The sequence below is a fragment of the Pezoporus occidentalis genome, unplaced genomic scaffold (assembly GCF_034315485.1).
Source record: "Pezoporus occidentalis ecotype Australia unplaced genomic scaffold, CSIRO_AGI_Poc_V1 ctg84, whole genome shotgun sequence".
Classification (NCBI taxonomy): domain Eukaryota; kingdom Metazoa; phylum Chordata; class Aves; order Psittaciformes; family Psittacidae; genus Pezoporus; species Pezoporus occidentalis.
Window position 1 is genome coordinate 121,229 of NW_026916203.1, and position 26,510 is coordinate 147,738.

The 26,510-nt window shown below is 38.7% G+C and overlaps 1 protein-coding gene across 7 annotated transcripts in view; it reads left to right on the forward strand.

Moving 5' to 3' along the window:
- The window catches only part of MCC (MCC regulator of WNT signaling pathway), a 173,420-nt gene that overhangs the window by 120,720 nt on the left and 26,190 nt on the right, over positions 1–26,510 (forward strand). For all 7 annotated transcript variants that reach the window (XM_062604212.1, XM_062604206.1, XM_062604209.1 and 4 more), the window contains 8 exons: positions 2,402–2,538; positions 7,180–7,343; positions 10,487–10,693; positions 20,114–20,260; positions 20,581–20,670; positions 21,335–21,483; positions 23,474–23,614; positions 24,791–24,891. In XM_062604212.1, the coding sequence (XP_062460196.1) occupies positions 2,402–2,538; positions 7,180–7,343; positions 10,487–10,693; positions 20,114–20,260; positions 20,581–20,670; positions 21,335–21,483; positions 23,474–23,614; positions 24,791–24,891 (1,136 nt within the window). The remainder of the gene's footprint in view (positions 1–2,401; positions 2,539–7,179; positions 7,344–10,486; positions 10,694–20,113; positions 20,261–20,580; positions 20,671–21,334; positions 21,484–23,473; positions 23,615–24,790; positions 24,892–26,510) is intronic.

A 26,510-nucleotide genomic window follows, 5' to 3' on the forward strand; every position in this document is an offset into this window, starting at 1 on the left:
GTGACAGAGAGACTGATTGGCCTTGCTGTTGCTTTACTAGAAATGGATTTCTGATTTTTCTGGTCGAGTCTTAGAAGCAGTAGCTCATTCAGAGACTGATTCTGGCTTGAGCTACTGGGAAAGATGCAAGTCCTGCTGCGTGATGTACTTTTCAAGTGCCCCAAGATACTGAGGATGCTTAAACTGAAAAAACAGTGCTAGTGCTAGCTAGATGAACCTGTGTTGGACTTAAAACAGAAAATCTATGCAATAGTAGCCAGAAGAAGAGTGGTAAGAGATTATTATTGTGTGCAGCATTGTTTTGTGATCAGTACAGCCTCTTGCACATTTGTAGAGGTAATTTAGGTTTTAAAAATGTAGAACTAGTTGTTTCATAAAAGGAAAGATTATTTACCTTCAGTTAAAAAAAATGCAACTGTTAGAGTGCTTGGGAATTGTTTTTATCTGAAGCTAATTACTCCTGTCTTGTGCTGTGGCTAATAGTAAACGAGTTCATGTAACATAAACCCACACTTATCTGTCTTCATTACACTGTTTGAATTCTTGCTATTCATCATTTAGTTCTCACACTCTCTTAAACATGTACTGCATGGTACCATAAAGACTTATTTTTTATCAAAATCTCTATTTTAACCAACTGACCTGCATTTTTGTTTAATAATAGTCACTAAGTGCTTGTGATAAAGTCAGACGTCCTTTCTACTGAAATGAATGTAAGGGGTAGAAGAGCATGATAGTTCCTGTAGAAATGACCCTTGGCTGTGGAGACTCTGTTCTCACGGGAGAATGCATAATTGGTACATAAACTCTGAATAATCCTGAAAGATACAGCAAGGCCATGAGAGGCCCGAAGAAGCTTAAACAAGCAAGATAAGAGGCTGGAATTCACTGAGTTAATGAGAACTGTGGACTGTTGGCAAGCTTTCAAGGTTGAGTTCTCACACCTGTGTTTAACCAATTATATGTTAGTCACTAAGGGTCTTCAAAACATGTATCCAATCATAATATGCCAAATCACTGTAAGTGCGTGTAAGAAATAGTATATAAGGGTTAAGGATTTGTATAAAATGAACAAGAAGCATAACTCATATTGAGTCGTTCTCTTGATTCCGGTCGCTCTCTCCGACATTGGCAAGCAAACTGAAACTCCTTTTTTGAGTTGACCTGTCTCATAAATTGTCACCTCTGCTACTTTAAGATCAGACTTTACTTCTGTCATTGTTCTCTGTATGTATGGGCCATCTCCTCTGCTGTATTGCCTGGCAAACCCAGACACGTCTCCAGGCTGAATCCTGCAATCCTTCTGTAAGAAACACTCATCACCATGTAGCATACATACAGCAGGCTTAACATTACAGGTGCCCCTCCCAGATGCAGATCCCCAGATAGCTCTTTGCTGTTTCTCATTGTTCCAGATCCAGAGTGTTTCATTCTCACATTTTTGTGTTGAATCTGCATCAAAACAAATCTCTGCATTTGTTTTATTTTAACAAAATGGAGGCTGTTTGCTTACTTACCAGAGGGACTTTGAACTAGAATAACCTGATGTTGTTCTTATGTTTAAAATGAGCGCTTGAATGTTAAAACAGTCGCTGTAAAAGTAAAAACAATAAAAATAATAAAAAAACTCTTGAGTTGAATCAGCAAATAACTCAAAAGAAAGAAATGTTTACAAGTGTTTTCGGGCAAAGCTGTTAGTCATTTACTTATCTTCTTTCCTACTTCTTTCAGCTCTTTGTGTGGAGACAAGAGGGAAAAGCCCTAAATTTCTAATCTTATTAGCTTTAGCTAAAGTATCCTCTGTCCTCAATTATTTTAGTAGAACCAGCTTGACAAATGAGTTAAAACCTCGGTAACTGAGGCAGCAGTTCAGCATTATACTCACACATTCTCTTCCTTTTGAGAAAAGGAAAAATTTTTTGTCCCCAGGAGCATTTTGATACACATATGCAGGTTTGTGCATGTGCATACTTGCTTTGCTCACAGCTGATGGCATGTTTGAGCTGAGGAGACCAAAATCAGTAATTGCTAATTTACTTTGGGATCAAAAGCCACTTACGCTGATTAAGAATTGCCATTTCAGGATTTATTGCAGAGCACTGTATATCCTTGCACACATCCTTGCTTGCACTCAGTTCCACCCATTGTTTCCTTGTCCAGTTTTCTGGAGTAATAATGAACTTGGAAATAAAGAAATAGAAGCAAGGTGTTGGCTGCTGCAAGTGATCATTATGGGCATAGCACAGTTGCTTTGCAGTAAAGGGTATAAAACCTCTGCTGGCTTAGACTTCTGTGGATTGTATCCTGCTGCTCAGCATACAATATTTCATATTACAGGTATGAAATAAGGATCATGGTATTTCTTCAGAGGATTTATTTCTGCCTTTGCTCTCTCTCACAGGGAGGAAGATGAGTATTCAGAGTTGCGGTCAGAGCTCAGCCAAAGCCAGCATGAGGTTAACGAAGATTCATGCAGCATGGACCAGAATTCTGTTTCAGTACCAGAGAATCAGTCCACCATGGTCGCTGCAGACGTAGGTGAGTTATGCTTCTGATGCCTTCTTACAGCAGAAAGGTGTCATAGCTTTTGAAAGTCTTTTGCAAGGATACAAATTAATCCAGGCTGTGTTAATCACAAAAATACTGAACTTTTCCATGACTATGATCTCACATGTGAAGTAATCTCTGTGCTTTGATATGGAATAGCTATTGAGTCTGAAATGGAATGATTGTTCAGCAAAGCTCATGACTTTTGGGAAAGAAGAGTGGGGGAAAAAGAGCAATTCACATACCATTGTGCCTGTAAAGTAGTCTAACTCTAGAAAACAATTGCAGACAGAGTAAAACTTGGGGGGGGGGGAAGCACGTCCAGGTTTTTTACAGCCTAATTATAAAGAATATCTGCACTTTTTGAAATCTGACAGCCTTTTTGAAGTATGGAATTGGGATAGCTTACTGAAGTGGATTTAGACAAGGATAAATCTTACCCAGGCTATTCAAAATGCAGTGCAAGAAGGGAGTATCTCCAGGCAGTCTGTAACTGATTTTTTTCTAGTTAAGAACTAAGAAGGCAAGCATCTTTTTTTTTCAGAATATCATCTGTTTTGTCATCCAAGCACAATTACTGATCATTTGAAGAAGCTCCAAGTATGGAATAATTACTCCATAAAGTTTGCAATGTAAGCATGAGCAGATAATAGGCCTTCAGTATGATAGTGTTTTTATAGAATCATAGAATCATAGAATAGTTAGGGTTGGAAAGGACTTTAAGATCGTCTAGTTCCAACCCTCCTGCCATGGGCAGGAACACCTTACACTGAACCATGTCACCCAAGGCTCTGTCCAGCCTGGCCTTGAACACCACCAGAGATGGAGCATTCACAGCTTCCTTGGGCAACCCATTCCAGTGCCTCACCACCCTTACAGCTGTAGACTAGCAGAAGTGTCATGTAATCCTCACTGTGACTGATTTCCAGAATTCTATTCAGAATACTATTTCTTTTAATTTATATTTAGAATCAAATACTTGGTCTTCATTTTCTTCCCTGGGTAAATTAGCTGAATGTCTGGTGGGTGAACTTCTGTGGGTGATAATGTACATGAGCAGTGAGTGTTCTAGGAAATCACTGAAATAGTACTACTCTTAAGCCCTGTTGCGGAACTTTTGATGCTTAAATAATAAACTCTTAACTCCACATGACGCTTTCATGGTTATAATGCATCATGCAATGTTTGCTTCTATACATAAGGAACTGTATTAAAGCGGTTTCAACATGTTTGAGCAGTGCACTTTATTACTGAGAACTTCTTGCTGCTTGTTCCAGTGTGGTGCCGTTTAGAAGTGTGGACTCCAGAGAAGGCTGACTTGTGGGCATAATATTCATTGCCTTCAGATGGACTTTAATAATGAAGAAAACATGCTGATATTGTAAGCTACCATATAAAAAAGGTTTTCTGTACATTTTCTTAAATTGAAATGAATACACTGGCTCTGGAGTTGTGTATTTATAAAGGCAAGACCTGGTCCCTAGCTTCCCGAACAGTGTCCCTATATTCTTTTCCACGAGGACAAGGGCCTGTGAGTATATCTGTCTATAGAAGGCTACATCTACACAGTCCTCCTGATCAGGCTACATCTACACATTCCTCCTGATCAGGCTACATCTACACAGTCCTCCTGATCAGGCAGCCTGTAGCAGACCCCTACAGTAATGTCCCCCATCACAGTTCTCCCTTTGACCCTGACCCACAAGCTTTCTGTTGACTCATCACCCATCCCAGGCAGAGTTCCACACTTTCCAGCCTATCATTGACATAAATAGCTATACCTCCTTCCCCTTCTGTCTGGCATGCCTTTCCTAAAGAGTCTGTAACCTTCAATTCCAACACTCCAGTCACAGGAGCCATCCCACCATGTTTATGTGATTCCAACAGTGTCATATCCCTGTAGATGCGCACATCTCTAATTCAAATTACACTTAATAAAATATTGATGGAGTCAAGATATTTTAGTACAGGTTTCAGTATTCTTCAAAAATTAAAGCTTTTACTTTCAGAAGTCGATACATACTATTTTCTAGTTGAATAGATTCTAACATTAGGACTTTCATTTTCTTTCCTCTTTTTTTTACTAAAAAAAAAAATCTGATTTACTTTTCAGCATTTATTTTGGGATTAGGGCTTCAGTTTTATTCTTAATGGTGTGGAGCTGAGACAGGGTTTGTTCACAATAACAGCAAGTCATGCATCTAGGTTTCTTCTAACAGTGGGAAACATGGCAATAAAATGAAATACAGCAATGGAGAAAATAAGAATGTTAACTGAAGGGATTCTTGCTTTTTTTTTTTTTTCATATTTTGCTTCTTTTTTCCTTGTAATTCTTCTATAGATTCTGTCCTTTTTGGGGTTTGTGTCTGTATTCCTGTGAAAATAAATCCTGTTGTGTGTGTATGCACACACATACATATATATACACAAATATGGATATATTTTTTTATTCTTCTAGATACAGGTATATAAGGATAAAAAATCATGACCTAATAACAATGTGCACTACCTTGCTTACTGCCCTAATGTAATGAACATCAGTGATTTAATAAATAATGTAACAAGATACACTAATGCATGTGGATATACTGCTCTATCACTACAGGCAGTAAAACTCCAAGAGCTAAAAGTGTGAATACTCTCCAGTGCTTGTGATTGGTTTGTACTGGTTTTCTGGCACAAACAGGGTTCTCATCCAGTACTAAAGGGGGCCTACGAGAAAAGTGGAGAAGGAGTTCTTACAGGGGCATGTAGTGATAACACAAGGGTGGTCTTATGCTGGCACAGGTTGCCCAGAGAAGCTGTGGCTGCCACATCCCTGGCAGTGTTCAAGGCCTGGCTTGGATGGGATTTGGAGCAACCTGGTCTAGTGGAGAGTGTCCCTACCCATGGCAAGAGGTTGGAACTGGTTGAGCTTTAAGGTTCCTTTCAACCCAAACCATTGTATGATTCTGAGGTACTAGGATTCCATAAAACCTGAATTTCTGGGGACAGTGTTACTGTAGAAACAAAAATTGTACAAGGTCTTGTGAAGTTTTTTTAAATAGGCGAAATGTCTGTTACAGGAGATGCTATGGAAACAAATAAATTCAAACAAACAAAATAGGGGGTTTTACAATTAAGCATCCTGCTCAGTATGTACTGCTCATAAGTAAGTGTTACTGTAAAGGGATTTTTGGAATTACTACAACAGATGAGTGGCTGCTAGTCAGGAACTAGTGAATATGACTTCCAGGAGTAAAGTTTTGTATGTACTGGCCATTCACATTTTTCATGTCACAATACTGTGACATCATTCCAAACTGTTCTTTTTGGTCAGTGATAGTTTCATGTTTCTGCATTAGTCTGTTGAGGTGTTTTTGTGGCAGCACATTTACAGGATTTTTTTACTTTCTGATCATCTCATCCCTTCATCCAAATGCTTTCAGTCTTCTCTTGCACAGAGAGATATCAAGGCAGTCTACAGTAATCTTGTGTCTCATGTCTGTTAAATTTCAGACACAGTTCAATGCCATGCTACTTTAGTTCCCTGTAAGAGCCGCAGCTATGAGGTAAAATGCTTGCAGCAGTTGTATAGAAATAACATGCTCCAGCAAGGATGCCTGCTATTGGTTTTAGTAATGTGTAGCACTGCTCTCTCATAGTATACCACTTGCACGCTTTACAGTTGGTAGTTGCTGCAAACTCTGAAGTAGTATGCCAGAAATAATACCACAGCCAAGAGAGCACAAGGGTGAATTCTACCATGTGCGTTCCTTAGGAACTGCCACTGTCTGTTGTCATGTGTAAGCTTAAGAAAAACGAAAATATTTTTTTGAAGTGAGATAGCATGGTACTAAGAACCACTGCTTTTCACAGAAATGGAGGATGCTGTGGCAATGCCCAGGACACTAGAAGAGCTTTGCCTAAAGACAGAAAAGGAAGTGACTGTCAACATTTTATAATCAAAATAGTGTTATATATGCTGCTAACGTGGTTGTAGAATTATGGAACATAACAAACAACAAGGTGTGTTGTTACGGTCCCTGAATGTTCTGCAGTTGCATTTGAAGAAGAAATAGCTGTAAAAAGGAAACATATAGATAGGGATCATTTCTCTAAACACCAGGATTTTTTAAAATCAGGCAGCTCGTAAGTACGACGACAAAAATTCCTTCGAAAAATGTCAAGTTGTAGTGTCAGTGAGTGTACCAGGCAGAAAAATATATTGAATTTACAGAGGAAAAACCTCTAGGGATAATAAAATCAGAGTAATAGGCCCTGAAAAGGCCTATTTCTAGGCAAAAAAAAAAACAAACAACAAAAAAGAAAATCCATATTATGTGAGCATGTGGTGTCTTAAAGTGATGTTCTTCAGAAAACAAGAGGTCTTCGAATAAAGAACAAACACTTCAGATAAATAGGGGAGGGGTTTTTGTCAGATGGGAGTTCTGAATGAATTCATCATTTCAGTTAATGTGGTTATGGTGTTTAAGCATATCACTTTGTGAGGAAAAATGGGCATATTGCAAGGACATTCCTTGAACAACATCAGTGCAGTGGTTCTGGAACAGGCACTTCCTGGCTTAATTTTTTTTTTCACTGAGTCACTAATTATTGAGATAATTCTTGTTTTGTTTTGCTTTCTTTTAGATAACTGTAGTGACTTGAATTCAGAACTGCAAAGAGTGCTGACAGGTCTGGAAAATGTTGTCTGCGGGAGGAAGAAAAGCAGCTGCAGTTTATCGGTAGCAGAAGTGGATAGACATATTGAACAACTCACTACCGCCAGCAAACATTGTGATTTAGCCATTAAGGTAATGGTAACATTAAGCTCTAAATGCAGCATGCACTTTGCCTGAAGCATCCTGTCACATTCTGTTGTAATAGCACTTTACTTCCAAAGGTCTCAAAGTAAAGTACTTCACAGAAATCAACTCCAGCTCACTGTGTGTTGGGTAAGCAGTAGCATGCCTGTTTTACACTGAATTCTCCAAGGCCCAGAGAAGCTACTAGCAGAATTTCAATAACAAATGAGGAATATATTTGTCTTATGCTCATTTCAGAGGAACAGGGACACTCAGCATTTAATTTATCTTCTGAAGGTTATGTAGGAAATAAGTTGTGATTTGCCCAAGGTCACAGGTCACACAGCTACTCACTGACAGGTAACTGAAAGCACAGTATGTAATACTTGCTGAAATTTGAAGATAAAATGACTTAAACTGTGTGTAAGTGGTGACTTGACTGTCTTAAAATATGAAGCTAGTGTTTAACACAAAGCATGCCTGTTACATTAATTCTAATGAGACATGCCAGACACAGGAACAATAATTCAACTGATTGTATGTCTTGGTTTTATTGTATATGTAAACAGAACCAGAAGAGGGATGCCCGATAGCACATATAATGAAGGGATTGCAATTCAGAACCTGAAACCAAGAGAACTGAAAAGTATCTAACTACATGCAGGGAATGAGATGAACAAGCTTTCTGTGTCAGTGACTCATTCATATAAAAACAAATACAGTGACAAGTTTGCTGTTAAAATGGGGAGGTCTGTGACCAGTCTAGATGACTTAGACACTTTTGCATACTACTGGGGAAGGTCCTCGCTCTTCCTGCTGGTGGAAGAATATAAAGGTGTATGAAGAAATAAATGTTGAGTTGTAGTTTGAAGACTGTGGGTATATTTGAGAGCAACAGGAAGCTTTGACTTCTGGGTTTCTTGGTAGCAGTCTTAAAGTAGTTTGTTTGAGAGTCTTGAAGGATTAGGATCAATACTTTTAATGTTACTCAATATTATATGGTGCTTTAAGGGTAAGTATTCTCAGAAGTCAACATTCACCAAGAGAAAGATTGTGGATCTTGGAAAACAGATAGAGGCTGGTCTGTGTAAGGTCCAGAGAGGTCTCCAAAGTGAGATGAAATGAAAACTTGCACAGGAGGTAGCTTCAACAAACTGTCAAAAGTAGCTGCCGTAATCTTAATTCTCAAGATTTTTATTTTAACCCCATTTATTTGCTGTTGCTTCAAATTAACTACAGCCAAATTTTTATAAGTAACTGTCAGCAACTTTTTCCTGGTCCAAAATGCAGGCATTTTGTTTTCATGTGATCTCTACATGGATAGCCATTTTTGGGGAAGACTTTTCCTCACTGCCTATGCTATAGAGCCTGGGATTGTTTGTGTTTGACAAGTGATAGCATGATAAGGTTATTAACCTTTCAGGAAGATAGGAATCTCTCCAACATGGTCCCATTATAAGCTAGACAAATGTGTCATCAATATGTTTAATATAGCAAAACCTACATGTAAAGCTCCTCTCCAGAGTTCCACCCATGGCTCCTTTCCTGCTTTCTCAGACAGAGAACTTGGAGACTTAAAATGAGTGGAATCATGAAAGGAAGTCCGAAATATTCTGGCTGTCTTTTGCTTTGACTGTTGGCTTTTTTCTTCTTTGCTACATTACATTGCAATGCGATCCTGTGATCCATGAAATGATACCTAATTTATCTGCTGTGCAGCAGCAGGCTGGATAAAACTGCTCTGTGCTACTGCTTTAGAAAAAAATAAAAACCCTGGTAGTTTACATAGGTATATCCATGTATAGTGTTGATATTTTATTTACCATCGAGGATGGTAGCGTGTTGGTTATCAAACAGGAGAATTGTGGTAATATTTTAGTGAGCAAAAGGCTACTGGTCATGTCAAAATGAAGGAGCATAGCCACATGCAGAAAGGTCCCTCAGCTTTGTTAAGGACTACAGGGCAGCCCTTAGTATGACTGTCACATGCATGCTGATGCTGTCACTGCCTGAACTTTGTACTTCTGTAGGCAGATGGTAGCAGTGGAGTCTGGAGAAACAGCAGCAGCCTGTCTGAAGATAGCTCTGTGATAAGCCCCTGTTCCTGCTACTTCATTACAGTCTTTCAGTGTTGCTCCAGGCTTATCAACCCCAGTTGTGCTCTGAGGAGAAGAGTCTTTGGGAAAGGAGGGGTTGCACAGATAGCAACACTAGGAGCACGGGAATAAGGTAGAGGGAGGCAGCAGCAGAACTTGGCATTAGAGGGGTGAGGAGAAAGCATGGAAGAAAGAGGAGAGTTTGAGTGAAGATGGGAGAGAACACAATAATGAAGAGGCACTGTTTGAAAGAAGGCTGGCATCATCAAGAAAGAATGCTCCTGCCGTTACAGAAGTTCTCTTCAGACTGTCAGATTAACCACTCTGTGCTTATTCAGAACTTAAATTCATCTTCATGTGGTATTGAAATAACTTACCTTGTCATAGTTTCAGATGTGTAGGTCCAAGTGAAACTGATACAAGGCATTGCTCTTTTAGAAAAGAAGTTTAAGCTTACTGCCTTTTGTAGTCACTACAAGGGCTGTAACATCTTCTATATAACATAAGCCTAGCTGAGGCCAGTGTTCTTTCTTTTATCTCTCTCTCACCTCTAGGAAAGAACGTGCTTAGCAACATGGGAAAGGAGGCTCCTCTTTTTTTACTATCCCACTCTTTTCTCTTTTGTGGAGTTGGTTTAGAGCTAAGAAAAACTCCGTGATATGCACATTCACAGGCTGCTACTTTCTGCCTGTCATTCAGGCAAGAAACAAGCAGCACAGTGCTTACCCATGACAAGGTGTCATTAATTTGTTTTAAAGTGTTCTGAGATAAAACTACCACAGTTGCTGTCACTCTTGGGTGACATGTTTCTCTGGCTCATAAAATGTATGCTGGTCAGTATGAAATATTTTGATTAAATGGCCAAACTAAGCAACAATTTTTTTTTTTTGTAATTTACTTATGAAGCAAAAGAAGCAAACTAATGGTGTTGTGGGGCTGGTATGTACATACAACTGTATCTATAGTTGCGTGTTGCACACATGTCCTTTGTACCATTGGTCTTGTTCAGTCTTTTTTTCTGCTCCTTTCTGGTTTTTGATGACTGTATTTTTGCAGACTGTGGAAGAGATTGAGTGTGTACTGGGACGTGACCTTTATCCAAATCTGTCTGAAGAGAGATCTCAATGGGAAAAGGAGCTAGCTGGCCTGCGGGAAGAGAATGAGAGCCTCACAGCCATGGTGTGTAGCAAAGAGGAGGAGCTGAACAGGACCAAGGCCACCATGAATGCTATTCGTGAAGAAAGGGACAGACTGCGTAGAAGGGTAAGGCTACTGTATTGATCATGCTTCTTGTTCTTCCTAACCTGTATAATTTTAAAGCTTCTCTTTAATCTTGCTTCCTGCACTGACTGTAGGGCTTTTTGTTTTTAAAGCTGAGCCATACAAATTAAAGAACTGGAACAAACCTGAACATAGTTGAAAAAGAGTGTGTGGTGAACAGCCAGAGTGTACAACAACCTGATATCAGAAATGATGAGTTACCAAAAAACCTGATACTCATCTCCAAGGAAGCCTATGTAACTCGACTATAAAGAAAGCAGATGTTAATTTAGTGATTTTTCCTGAGAGGCATTTTTTTCCCTGTAAGCAACAGATATTTCTTTGGTTTTGATGGGAATTCAGTTTGTGATTAGGAGAAAGAAAAAGAGCAGGACTCCTGTCAGAGGGTAATAATTCTCAGAACTGAACAATGAATAGTCCCAGCCGTGTCCTGCTTGCCTGTCTACATTCTGTAGTGCTGCAAGGTCAGATAAAGCCTTTGTGCTTTGTGTGGAGTCCAGAGTAAAGTAACCTGGGAAATGATACACAAAGGATGAAAGTTCCAAAAGAACATGACCTCAGGCTCAATTACTTTTAAAATTTGTTAACTGGTCCCTGTTGAATCTGCAGACTTTTGGCTAGATGGGAAATAATTTGTTTTTAGAACAGGCAGTTTCAAGTTTATGTGTTAAATCTGAGTGACAGTTTAGGCGACTGTATTTTGGTAAAATTACTGTAAGTGTTGCTCTTTACCTACTGGCAGCAGATCAACCTTTTTGACAAATACTGTTGCTGAAACAATGTAGTTTCCTAGTGACTGTATCATTTTAGCATGAAGCTTGTGTGAGAGTTACAGTCCTCAGATACAGAGTCACAAATTACCTTTGAAAAACTGTCTAGATTCTCTTTAACACTAACAAAAGGTATGTGTGATGAGGGAAGAATAGTAATCTGCAGTCACATAAAACAGGACCACTTCAACTTTTCCTTTGTAAAATTTATTTTTATGATATACTGTAAGTGTAAGACGTCTTCAGTCCTGAAGACTGGTTTTATACAGACTCTTCTGTTTTAAACAAAGGCAATACTACCCCTTGAGCTACAGAAGTAGCATTTATGCACCTGCTGAATTATAACAGGTTGCAGGATGGGGGTGGGAGAAGAAGGGGGTAAGTGAGCAGAGGACAGAGTATTTGCTTCTGAAATTTGCTTACACAAATGCAGATATTGACACTATCAGATGATACAGATAAGTACTGGGATATCAAACAAGTCAAAAACAGGTAGCCTTGAAGACAGAATTAATAGAGAAAGATTTAATGTGTGAGAAGTACATGGCAGGGGGGTTGGAACCAAATGGTCTTAAGGTCATTTCCAACCCGAACTATTCTATGATTCTGTGAAGTATAGAATACAGGTTAAGGTGCTAAAAAGATTGGTAGCAAGCATTTATGCTGACAGCCAGGAGCTCCTCAGAATAACAAAAAAAAAAAAAACAAAAAAAAATCCAAAACAGAAAAAGAGAAACAATTGGTGTTTGTACCCTCACGGATCAGCAGTGGTGGAGCTGTTGATGCATAGTGGCATATTCAGTCCTAGGTTGCACCAAATAAGTTATTTCCAGTAGAGATTGGAAAGACTGTATAAAGAGTGGTGGGATCTGGTCTGAAATGTTATATGTAGTTCTTACTGTTTACACTTGAAAAAGTTCTGCTTAAATTGGCAAAAATGATGTAGAAGATGCTCAGGGGAATGGGTAGCTTACTTTGAGAAGTCACTTAAAGAGATTGTCCTCTTCAAGCTGCAAAGAAAATCTGAATTTGCTTTCTCTTTACAAGTACTGGAGAAAGGAGGTAAGAATGAAAACTAATGGCTACTCAAACATAAGGACAAAACTGGAGCAAGAACGGATTAATGTAAACCACTTGCGGCTGTATTAGGCCAGAAATTAGACTATGAGATATCTAACAGACAAGAGGACTGTGGTTCTGAAGAAACAGTAAGGAGTAAAGCTACTACTTTGTATATGGAGTTTTAAAATATTAAAGTTATATGTAATGAACTACATATGCAATTTATGTATATATAAATATATATAATTTATGTATAAACATAAATAATAAGTTATAGGGAAAGTTTATATCATGAAATTAAATACTGTGCAGGGATAACCATTAAAACCAGGATTGTTACATTAGGATTGTATCCAAAGGAAAGCAAAAAAGTGTACTTTTATTGGTCCAGTTAATAGAGCTGCATTAATTCAAGAGTTAACCTTAGTATCTCTGCACAAAACTGTTATGTTTTGTCTGGCTGACAGCAGTAGCAGAGGGTTGGGTTAGATGATGAGGAAGATGCTCTTCAGTTCTGTGCGTGTGGATACTGCTTGACTTGGTCAGTCCCTGTAAACCAAGCTTTGGTGGAGCCCCACGAGTACTGGCTGTATAATTGAGTATTTCACAATTTCTTTACCATAGACAGGGCCTAGGCTAAAATCATGCTGATCTAGTAGTTGCTGATCTATTGGATCTGTTATTGGGGATGCTGCATGTGTTCTTAATGTATCTGTTATGGAAGCATCTCTGGTGGAAACAGAATTGAGGTCATCAACTTGTTGATCACCTAAGTGGTTAGAGCAGTTACAGATGGTAGCAGCAGTGGGGATATTACTGACCCAAACAGTGTTCAGACCACTGACCCCGGTGAGTCTTGAATTGCTCTGTAGAGACTGTGAGCTGTCTTTTGTAAAGAGCAAGCCAGTTTAAATGTTCATTCTCCTTTAATTAAGGGAATTTTTCTTGGACAGATTGGACGGATGTCTTGCCCAGTGAACAAAGGGTTAATGTTGGACTGGCACAGAGCATAGCAGAATCAAGCAGCCTCTATATTGGCACAGCTGGCAGATGGTGTTTTGGTTAGTTGGTTGGTTAGGGTTCCGCCCCCCCCCCCCCCCCCATAGTTTTCATTTAGTTTGCGCATGTACAGGACTTTACTGAAATACAGATTTTAATATCATCCTGAACTTGCAGAACAACCACTTTATTACCCCCACCAGAGAAGTTTGTTCATGGCATATGACCCAGCAAGCAACACTATGTAATTATCTCACTGGAAACCACATTTGCATTTTTGATGTAACTCTGTGTCCATAGTTGCAACAAAATAAATGTTTGACCTATCAAATATTTTCTGTATGCCACCTGAACTCAAAGTTACTTCAGATTATTTCCCTGGAGAGTGGGAAGGAGTTCCAGGTAAAATCTAGTTACTGTTCTTCTCAAATTAAATTGGGTGAGGTGAGTAAGCTTGAAGTTGACCAGATCGATAGGCCTGTTACTTTAGACAGTCTGTAATCAAGTAGAGTGCTTTCAATACATTTGTCTCAGGCTCATTGGAGATGTAATTAAATTAGGTATTTACTGTGCTCAGTTAACAGAGTGAGCTGCTTGCTAGAAGAGTAGCTAAGAGACAACATACATATGTAGTTTGTTTCTTATGGGTCATTAGTAAATGAGGTAATCTCTTATTTCTGTAGGGTGCCTGTAGTGTAGCAGCTAATTTCATAACACAGAGGTTTATTTTACCTCTGTATAATATTGCTGTATTAAAAATCAGATCTATTTAAAGTCTGGGCCAGTCAGTGCCTTAGAAAATTTTGACGCATAGCTGACCATAATCCTGAATCTAGTAATGCAGATAAGATGCTGGGAAACTTCTGTACTAGATAATGGGATTATTAGTACATGAGAATAAGGTTGTAATCAAGTCAGCACTGTTTACAACTGTTATTTGTGGAAACAGGCTTAAATAGTAGTAGAAGAAGTAATGTGGCATCCTTACACAAAATCTCTTATATCCACCACGGGAGTCAGATGAGCAGCACTGATACAGCATATAAATTCCATCGTGACTGCAATTGCTGCCCATGAAAGTTACCAGATGATTAGTCCCAAGCAGCCTGCTGGCATGAGAAGCAGTAGGTGTGGGCAGCATTCAGGCTTCCCTGAGGCTGTTCTGAAGAACTTAGCCTAGAGTGAAAAGGCAGTTCCAGCTCTGAAAGTCTGTCAAGTCTCTTCTCTACCATATGTCAACTTGTTCAGTTAATCAGATGCTTTTAGTTGTGAAAATCAATCTGTATGTGCTCCAAACTCACCTGAATTCGCCAAACTGAACAGAACAAAACCAGACTTAGTATTTTAGGTATCTTCAATTTAAGAGCTTCATGAAAACTAATCTGCAGAGGAGTATAAAAGTGCCATTTTTAATGTGTGATCCCTCCAGCTGCCCGGATTGTCCCCACTCTGAGAAACTTTATTTTAGTATAAGGACTCTCCCAAAATACCTTGCTGTTGCAAGAAGTTCAAACCTACCCAAACCACAGCAGCAGATCTTTTGCCTTGCAGGCATCCTTGAGCCCAGACTGTTCTCGGGTAACAGGAAGCTCGCACAAGCTGCTCATCATCCTTGTTTGGCACCATGTGTTGGGATCAAAAGGTATTGTTTCAGATTGCTAGAGAAGGCTGATATGTTATGTTATGGGCCTTTGTGAGCTTGCAGTTTAAAGTGATCCTCGAACTGTTCTGTCTCCTTGTCTCTTGGTGCACACCAGAAACCTGAGGTAGCAGCCAAAATCTATTTCCATTCTCTGCCTCCTTGCATATGCAGTGGTATCTCCCCTTAGCTGGTAATGAACTAGAGCTTTGCTTCTGCTTTGAAGCTTGTATGCAAATACCTAGTGATTAATCTGAAATTAAATGAGAAAAAGCCTGAGATACACTTACTGCCCTCACTTGTGTTTGTTTCCATTCTCTGCTACTTCACTTGTGGTCAGAGCTAGGGAATCCACCTTTCATCTCCCATGTCATGTCCATCCATGTCTTTAGTTTTTGTTGCTTTGCATCCTTTATAGAGGTGCAGCACCCAGGTTATCTTTCTGCACAGGGGGACTTCTGTCTGAAAGGTGTCAAAAGCAGAGGAATCTGCTTACTAAGAGACTTGTATCACTGTAACCTCTCCTGCCAGTGAAGAAAGCCATGTGTATAAACCGTAGTAGCATACCTGTTCTCCCATAGCTTGTTGTGTCTGTGTGTTGTACCCTTTCTCTGTTCCTCAAAATAGTTGTTTGAACTGCAGATTGATTTTCCGATCTGCACTCCTAGTCACAGCTAAGCTCTTACATATTTCTTGAATGTACGAAATGCAGAGATGTCTAAGTTTATTCAGCTCCAGAGAATTCATTGAGGAGATGGATCTGATAAGTACCAGGAAAGACTTCTTTACCATACTCCCCTCAACCACAACAGACAAACTGTAAAAATTCAGGCCTTGTTAGCTCTGGTGCTAACAGTTTAAGAGGGTCTGAAAGTTACCTGGCTGAAAATAATGATGACTGGGCCTGATGGAAAGGTTACGGGCTCTTTAGGCTGGGAAGGGCCCTTACCAGTCAGAGACGCTTGACACAGGTTATTTCGTTTTCCATCTTCCCTTCTGTCCTGGTTTTGGCTGGGATAGTTATTTGTCTTCTTAGTAGCTGGTGCATTGCTGTGTTTTGGCTTTAGTCTGAAAACAATGTTGATAACACACTGATGCTCAGTAGCACTTGCCTTATCAAGGACTTTTCAGTCTATCATGCTCTGCGATGAGAAGGAGCGCAAGAAACCAGGAGGAAACAGAGATACAACACCTGACCTGAAATGTTCAAAGGGTTATTCCATGCCACAGCACGTCATGCCCAGTATATAAACTGGGCGGAATTACCCAGAGGGGCGGATTGCTGCTCAGGTCAGGCTGGATATTGGTTGGTGGGTGCTGAGCAGTGTAATGTGCATCACTGCTGCTGGTTTTTTTCTTCCCTATTTAGTTTTATATTCTCTCCCCTTGTTACTCCCGTTATCAGTAGTAGTAGTAGTAGCAGTGTTATATTATACTTCATTTACCAAGCTGTTCTTATCTCAGCCCATGGGGTTTACATTCTTTTGATTCTCCTCCCCATCCCCAGGGAAGGGGGAAGGGGAAAGGTGAGTGAGCTGCTGCATGGGGCTAAGTTACCAGCTGGGCTTAAACCACGCCACCCTCCACAGATTTGCAGTATGCATGGATAAATTAGAAAGTGGGAGAGGTCTGTTCACTTCGTGTGATTTGTTGGACTTCATCTTCCTCCACAATGTAGCAAGGAAAAAAATTGGAGTGGTAAAAATGTTAACTGCTTGAAGGGTTCAAAGATGCTGCATGATGGAACAGGCCACAGGTAGGGTAGAAAAGAATCACAACCATGTCCCTTTTTGAAACTGGTTTGGGAACAAAAGCAGTTGTCTTTTGAACGTGGAAATCCGTGACAAAACAGGTAGTCTTTATCTGTGGGTTTGTTTTGTTTGTTTGTTTGTTTTTTAATTTAGGATATTACTACAAATCATGTAGTTATGAGTATGCATGTGTAAAATACAAAGAGTAAAATTAATTTTTTTAGATTCATGATTGTAGATAATGAGTATATTTTGCCAGATTATTTTCTGTAGCGCACTATGCATTTCTGCAAACATGTTTGTAATGCCTGCTAATGACTTATGAAATCTTTCAGAAATCCAGCGTTACTGTAGTGTATTCTCTTCTACTCTTGCTATCTTTTTATTTAGTTCTTAAGGTATTATGGCAGGAAGAATTGCTTTCCCTGTTTCCTACTCCAGTTCTCAGCATTCAGAGGAAAAAAATGGTAAACAATTAGTTCATATTGCTAAACATCAAGTAGTAATTAAATAAAATTTCCAGTTATTTAAGTTTATATTAATAATTTGAGAACATCTGTAAGTCACATGCAAACATCTGTTTGGTATATAGGCTATCTGTTGCTCTCAGGTCTAATGGTTCTGTTGCCTTGTGTCTGATTTAATGCTGCTGCTTCTGCTTTTTCTAAGGTTCCAGCACTATTTTACTTCTGGAATTCTTTGGACTTCCTCCAGTCGTTTAGAAAATCTTTGCTCTTTCCTTTTTTAAATTGTGGTATTCACAGATTCTTTCCTGAATTTCTCATTTTTTCCTCGGTTTTTGTTTTTTGGTGGTTTGTTTGTTTGTTTGTTTTTCCTGATCATATAATTAGATTTGCCAGTCAGCCACATTCCATTTCAGTTGAGAGTTTTAGGATGATTAGGCAATTTTTATGTCCTAATATGATGCAGGAGCTGAAGAAATCTGTCTTTAAATCTTTCCTTGTTATTCCTCCCCAACTCACAAATCCACACTTTCCTGTCTTTCAGTGGAGCTTTTTTGGTTTTGTTTCATTGTTTGTCTTCACCCATCAGATTTTTCAATTTTATCATCCATTTCCTGTAAGACCTGCCCTTCCTCTCTCTCCCAAGTGCTTATTGCACCTCATGTGCATTACTGCAATTACCTTCATTCTACTAATAAATGTTACCTTCACATTAATTTATATTGGTAATGACACTTAAAATGGGTAGCAGCATTGAGCCAGGGTGGTCAGATATTTTTAATCATACTTGTCCTTTCAAAACTCATGCATTCATGGATCCAGAGAAAAAACTGGATCTTCTGAAGTCTTTTTTTTTCTTTCTTGATTCTTGTTCTTTGGTCTTCCTTATTTTTCCAGTAAAATAACTACTAGTGTGGAAAAGTACTTTCTGAGGAGATGGTGCATTACTGCTCTATATACAGTGGAGGTTTTGATGACCACAAATAGTTACCTAAGCTGCCTCTGGGCGCTCTGGTGGGTGGGCAATCCAGTGGTGAGGCTCCAGCTTAGTGAATGTGTGAATTGTGAGATAGGTGATTTTATAGGTCATATGAACTTGTGACCTATATCCTGCTCAGAATTACCATCCAGTACTCAGCATTGCTAAAGTTAGTGCAGCCATTTATAGCAATTAATCCAGCATGTAATTTCTCAAATGAAGGTGTGAATCAGTGAATACATCAAGAAGCATGAATAAGTAGACAGTGTATGTAAGTTGTGGTTGCTTCTATGATACAGTTTGAAAGCAGCAATTTGCATAGGTTGATAACTCTGCTGTGTTTTGAGTTTTCTTCTGTAAATGCTTTCCTGAGGAAAGATTTGACTGGCTACAGTCTTAGCTGTGTTCATTTTTCTTTCTGTTGCTAATGTTTTACAGATCCTTAAGAATAATTGGCTTTGCAATCATGGCCAATAGTTAGTGTGCAGTAATAAAACAAAAAACAAACATTGAAGGAAACCTATCTGCATTAAAGTTTTATATAATGTTATCCTAACATAACATGTTTTTAATGTTAAATTGCTTAGCATTTAATGTTAAAATGCTTAGCATTTTTAGTGACTTTAATACTCTGGTTGCCTTAAATTCTGACTGTTACTTGCTTTTGCACTGAAATCTTCCAGAACTAGATTGTGGGCATGGAATAATATTTTATCAATTTTTAAGTCAGATTTTGAGGCAGGGATTTGATTTTTATGGAGAATACATCCCTAGTGGTTTTCCTGTTTGTTTGCTTTTAAACAATGCCTCATTGCACTGGGCCTTTGGTAAAATTTCACCAGTTCCATCTTGTAGATGGACTGTTAACAACAAAATCTGCACAGAAAATTCGCCATATTCGGGGAAGTTTCCTCTTCAGGTGGCTTTCTCCCTCTCATATCACACTCTTCCTTTGAGATTCTGTGGGAAAAATGAGCTGTCACTTTACCTTGTGGCATAATTGTTTTCTCTTAGGCAGACCATTTATTCTTTGTCTGTTCCAGGGTAAATACTATAATCTTTAGCTCAGCTATAGTTTGGCTCCTGCAGATTTTTTTTACCCTTAATCCTTAAAATCTTTTGGTGTTTTGAGGACTGTGCAGTATTTGCAGTGTTTGCAGTGTATGTTTACAGAGCAGTTCTGCAGACGGGTAATTTGCTGGAGTTTTCATGTCTGTACATTACTCACTATTTGGTAGCTTTACTTAACTGTAGGTTTGAAAGCACAATTAATATTTGAATTTCTCTGACCTTTATGTCAAAGTCATCATCTGATATATTTATGTCAGGAGTGTTTTAAACACTGGAGCTTTCCATTAACAGTAGGATCTTAATTTGATTTGTTTGGACATCATAATCATAGGCTGGAGCATTAGCTTCACCCTAGAGAGAATAATTTCTATACGTATAGTACAGCTGCACTTATGAGGTTATATAAAACATGCTGAAACTTTGTGTACTCTACAGTATTACATTTGCATGTTTCCACGTTGCAGATAGTTTAAAATAACTGACAATGAATTTTTAAAACAATGTCCATTCATCTGCTTCCCACATGAAAACTTTGTAGCCACCACAGGACAAAATACAACTTTAGTGCTCAAGCCAGAAGCAATTAGGCTCAGTTAAACAACGAGAAAATCTTCAAACTATTTAAAACATAAAAGTGGAAAAAGCAGTATGTTATGTTTTACTGTAGGTTCGGGAGCTGCAAACACGTTTACAAAGCGTACAGGCCACAGGCCCATCCAGCCCAAGTCGTCTCACTTCTGCCAGTCGACCCATTAACCCCAGTACCGGAGAGCTGAGCACAAGCAGCAGTAGCAATGACATTCCCATAGCCAAGGTGAGCTATTGTGTTTTCCAGCAGTACTTGTGATTATTGAGGAAAAGCACAGCTTTTGCAAAGCTGCTGTACAAGTGTGTGATGAACTAGGAGACACCTGTAATCTCCAGAGTTTCTGGTATCCTAAGCAGGCCCATAAACTTAAGTTGCATAAAGGATTTAAGCACTAATTATTGTAATTCTCCATTACAACACAGGTGTCAATTTTACAGCTATGTTGTACTGAAGTTTATTCCAGGTTTGCAAGTGTAGCTAGTGAACAAATGCATTTTATGTAATCTTTATTGAGTTTGTAACCTGTGCAACATTCTGACTTCCAGATTGCTGAAAGAGTGAAGTTGTCAAAGACAAGATCAGAGTCTTCATCATCTGATAGGCCTGTCTTAGGATCAGAAATCAGCAGCATAGGGGTAAGGACTAATAATTACGTACATGCATGATACGTTCTGAAAATTATTTGTGTTCAATTAAAAGCATTGTTTTCTTGCTAACTGGAAATACTTTTGAAGTTATTTTGGGAAAAATATTTCAACAGAGAATATTTCACCCACTATTAAGATCTCATTTTCTCATAGCTGATGGCTAGAAATCATTCTCTGAGTGACCTCGAGAGGATAATATTGGAGTCAATTCCTCCAAAATATTATTCTTCAAGGAAACACTGTTCAATTGCATTTCACAACTTCCAGTCAACAGAGAACCACATTCTGCTTTGTGATGCCAGTGTCCATCCATAATGCTGTTGTTACTATGTGTTAATATTTGTTTCACTGAAGAACTTAGCTCTTGCTTTTTGCTAAGTTTTCAAGAAAATAAATAACTTGGATATTAGGCTTTTTAAGTACATGATGAAACAGTGGGCTTCACCCTTTGGTTAGTAGAATTTTAAATCAAAATAATTTCTTGAAGTGGAAACTTTTAAATATTTTATTAACTTTAAAATTCGTGATAAAAACTGAATAATGAATGCCTTGAAATGAGTGCATGCAAGCAAATACAGCTCTCAATGCAGACTACTGTTAGACGAATCCAGTTATTACCTACTCACAATAATGTATTAATTGCTGTGTGCAGGTGTCTAGTACTGTGGCTGAACATTTGGCACATTCTCTTCAAGACTGCTCAAACATCCAGGAAATATTTCAGACTCTTTATTCACATGGATCTGCTATCTCTGAGAGTAAAATCCGAGAGTTTGAAGTGGAGACAGAAAGATTAAATAGGTAAGGTGAAAAGTTATATAGGCTCAAATGTGTTGTCTGCTGTTAAAAAAAAAACAAAAACAAAACCAACAAACAAACAAACAGGTTTATTATCCTTTTCTTAGTTCAGTCCCAGCTCAACTATGGCATCTACCATGGAATGTAGTTCAGATACTACAGAATGTAATTGATGAAGACTGAATCATATACTAAGGATTCTTTCTATTAGTATGACAGTTTGGTCATGCATTGTTACATCAGCATGACACCTTCACCTGTGACAATTTGCTGACCAATTAGACATGGAATCTTTTTTCATAAGGCACATAACTGCGAAAAATAAAGATTCCCATAACTTATTCTCCATCATTCTGGAATTTGCTTCCTTTTGTCCTGAAGAAACAGAATTATAGCATTAACTTTATCAATGAATGTACTGATGTATGGTGGTGTGGCATATATACCAGTAAATAGACTTCTGTCTGCAGAAGAAAAATTACATGTTTCTGATTGCAGTTAAAATACTGCACTAAACTCTGTCAAAATCCATGTTTCATGTCCTTTTTTGGCAGATAAAAACTGTGGATGAGGAATGTGAGAATCATGTCTCAGCATGTTTCCTGCCAAGTTCTCTCTTTCCCACAGCTATCTCAAATTCAGTCTAATCAGTACAATCTTTTATTTGTAGCTCATGTTTTTGTAGTGCTGCAAAATCTAATCCCTTTTTTTCTTTTTTTGATCTCCTTACTTTTTCTGTGCAATGCCCCATTATGCTTTGACAATGTATCCATACAGGAAGTGTCAAAAAAGATACAGTATGTGAAGCTTCTGAGACTCTTCATTAGGCCCTGTAGTGATAGGACAAGGGGTTATGGGTTAAAACTTAAAACTGGGGAAGTTCAGGTTAGATATAAGGAAGAAGTTCTTTACTGTGAAGGTGGTGAGGTGCTGGAATGGGTTGCCCAAAGAAGTGGTGAATGCTCCATCCCTGCATTGTTCAAGGCCAGGTTGGATGGAGTCTTGAGTGAAATGGTTTACTGCAAGGTGTCCCTGCCCATGGCAGGGGGGTTGGAGCTAGCTGGTCTTAAGGTCCTTTCCAACCCAAACCATTCTATGATTCTATGATTCTAGCAGCTAGGAAAGTCAGGGCTTTATTCTGGTCACTGAATAAACGATATACTAGCTCTTCTTGTGTTTGTTAAGAAGTCAGTGATTTTAGAATTCTGGATGGCACTTTCTTCATTAGGTGCCTGTCCAGATTTTGAAATCATTTGCCTGTTTTCAGTGTATGTCCAACTTTAACTATTAGGCGTAGTACATTGACATATAGTGCAGTTGTTAGCAGAGAGAATAAACAGTAATACTGATATTCTGAAGCCTCATTTTCAGACTCAGGGTTAACCTCAGTGAGAAGAATATTGCAGTTAATTTCTGATACGAGTTTCTGTTTGACTGTTGCCAGAACTTTTGGAGATTTCATGGCCTTCTTGTATTTTGGAAGTTACCTCTCTAATCACAACCAGAATATGGCTTCAAGTGAAGTGGTTATTCAGGATGTTTCAAAGAAAGGGGGAATTTATGCAGCTGCATGATCCCTACATGCACCCGCACATTGCACTAATGAATACACCATTTAAAACAAGAACCAAATGTGGCACCAGAAAGTGAGGAATGGAGGAAATAAAATTAAGCAAAAGGTTGTTATGAAACTGGCCTCTGCTGTCTTGTGGCTACAAAATAAGGGTACAAGCTTTCTGCTTGCTGCTGTTGTACAGGGTTATAATTACATTTTATGGGGAGGGGAGGAGAGGAGAAGAGGCTGTCCTAAGAGAAATTAACTATCCTGTTGGTTCTTGATATGGAACACAGAACTTACAGATTTTGGCAGCTTCATTAAAAACCTTGCATAGACCAGATGGTATTTGTTGTTTTAAATTATGATTGTTCTCAAGTTTTCAGGAGAGTGTCTGCAAGCTAATTTTAAGGTTACAAATTACTTCCTTTTCTGCAGCCGCATTGAGCACTTGAAATCACAGAATGACTTGTTGACAATAACACTGGAAGAGTGCAAGAGCAATGCTGAAAGGATGAGCATGCTTGTTGGGAAGTACGAGTCCAATGCCACAGCCCTCAGGCTTGCATTGCAGTACAGGTGTGTACCTACGCAGAGGGTGTTTCAGAGAGAAAAAGAGGGAGTGATGATATTTGATAGAAGTCTTTGAGAGTGAAATGGTTGGTGTGCCATAATAACACTGTTTAGGTTTGTTTCCTATTTGAAAAAGTGCCCCCTTAGTTAAACTCCATGAAAAACTACCAAACTGAAGTGACTAATACAAGTGTATTTCAGCCCTGGTTTACCAGCAGTAGTCAACTCAATCTAACAGGCATGTACATATTTATCTTTTTATTTTTAAATACTGAATTAGCATTTGAATTAGGGGTTGTGTGTAGGTTCAAACTGTTTCTGCTGCATCCAGTCATAAGATACTTATTTTCTGTATTATGCTGACACCTTTCTCAAGAGAGTGGATCAAGGAGTATTATTGTACTCCGCATAATTCAGAGTGACTTTATATTACATCAGTTGGAGTTGTGGATGAATTGGTTGGTATTTGGTTATGCGTATCTAAATTTGCTCTAAACTGTATGTAAAAGATGGTGACATTTAACTCTTCTAACTGCAACTAATTTAGAACAGGCAGTTCTGGTCTTAAGACAAATTTTGGGCCTTTTAGAGAATGCTCTGTTACTATCAGCCTTGACCAAATTACAAGGAAATGTAAATTGCAAATAGACATATTAATATATTTTCAAAACCATTGGAATGCAACAGGAATGAGTGACTCACAACTGTATTGAGAAGCTGTTGTGTTGTAAGGAAGATAATCTTACAGCTAGGACAGAGCAAGAAGTATTTTCTTGTCTTTTCTTCTTAGCATACTTTGCATAGTATAGTTATATTAGCAGAGTTTAGAATACTCTATTTTGTATAGTAAGAAGGCCTGAACAAAGTTTCTCAAAGGGATTGTGTCAGCTACCATTTGTATTGCTGACTGTTCAAAGCATGCTTCCGGAGCTTACTTCACATCAGGTCATTCTCTTCCATTTTCAACTTGTTACATTACTGGAGACCAATCTGGGACCCTCAGAAGGAAAGACAGAATGTTGGATGTTTGTGATAGGAGCTGTGCATGTTATGTCATTTAATATTCCTGCTGCTAGACATAGGGAATCATGCAGCTCATCACCTGCCTCTGTTGCAGGTATTCTTCCCCTCTAAATAGTACATATATTTTGTGAGATTTCTGTGGTTTATTTTCTCTTTCAGTGAACAGTGCATAGAAGCATATGAGCTGCTGTTGGCATTGGCAGAAACTGAGCAGAGTCTCATTCTTGGGCAGTTCAAAGCTGCAGGTGTTGGTTCTGTTGGTAAGATGTCAATGAACCACTTTTTTTTGTCTTTTTCATGTCAGTTACCATTTGACTTAGTTATAACAGAGAATCAGCTTATGACCCATCACTTAACAATGCTTTCCAGTCTTTTCTTGATTTTAAATAACTAAATAATTTAACACACCAAAAAAAACTAGGGAAAAGGAGACTGGAATTGAGTCGTAAAGTTCACCAGCAGTCTAAATTCACCTACGTATGTTATGACAAAGGGATGTCTATTCTGGCAAAAGTTACTCACCTACAGGCATGCAACTGAACAGAGTGGAATTATTAAACAATACTCATGAGCATATGTGTCTTAGGGCCATACAGCTGTGTTAACTGCAAGGACAGATACTGGTTGAACCAGAAACATTAACCTGCTAGAAGCTGCATATAGTCTATGAAAAACTGGGATAAGACAATACAAAGGCAGCATTGAGTAGTGTCCAAAAAAATGGCTCTAGTTTTACAGTCCACATTTTACTTTTTCTCTGAAAGTTTAAAACTCTGTCTAATGTTTTACTGTGTTTTCAGGGATGTTAGCCTGTAAGTTCTGGATTTCTTCTTACTTTGTGGGTACTTAATCTTGTGGATAGGTGGTGGTGTTTTTTGGTATATTGCTTACAAAGTAACGGAATGAGCCACTAGTGTGCAGGTACAGCTGCTGGCTATGGTTTTCAAATAGAAAGAGGTGTTTACACAATGAATGTTAATCTGGGTTTTATAGCCCCATTCCTTTTACCAATAGGAGAAGATAGCAACAGTAATCTTCAAGTAGAAAGAGGAGGAAAACTTCAGAGAGAGAAAAATATCTCTTCATGCTATGCTGAGGTGTAGTAATTGCCTGGCTGAGACAGTTACTACAGCACTAGCTTCTCAGAAATCACTGAAGTGTAAACAGGAAGCTTTCAGAGACAGAGTGACCGTCTGGCTTGATGTGGTCAACCTCGTGTTTCAGATGCCTAGATGCACTCAGCCCACAGTTGCTGTGCTGCTAACCTTGTCCCTTATTTTGCATCTCTGCCAGTGTTAGAAGCAGGCCCTTGTGTACATGTCTTGGCCTGTGCAGTGTGTGCCATGCAGTAAACATTAGAGTGGAGGTCTGACATTTTCATCCACCTTTTTTGCAGACTTTGGTCTTTCCTTTCCACAGTGTACTAGGGAGCTTTCCCTGCTGGCAGAGATAAGTGGCCAGCGAAAGTGAGTTTGTCTTGGATTTTCTATTCACACAGGTGACAGAAAGAAATCTTAGAAGAGAGAAATACTTCAGGCTTGACTATGGTTTCATGTCACATGCATTTTATGAAAGAAGGTGTCATTTAGTTTTTATCAGATGTCTGTCTACAGCTCCTAGTTACGGTATTAAGAGTTACAGCCCTTTAGTGGAAATAGTGACCATTTCCCATTACATATGCAACTTGGAGGAAGTTGTTTGGTTTACATACCTTTACTTCACCATTAAATTTGGTTAAAATGCCTAGATAGCAGATTTTCTTGTTTGAAGATCAGCCAAGTTTTATCAACATCTGTGAGTGGAAAATTCATGGGAGTTGCTTCTGCATCACTTAGAGCTAAGCATATGCAGCTGCTCTTAACAGAAAATTCTCCATTTT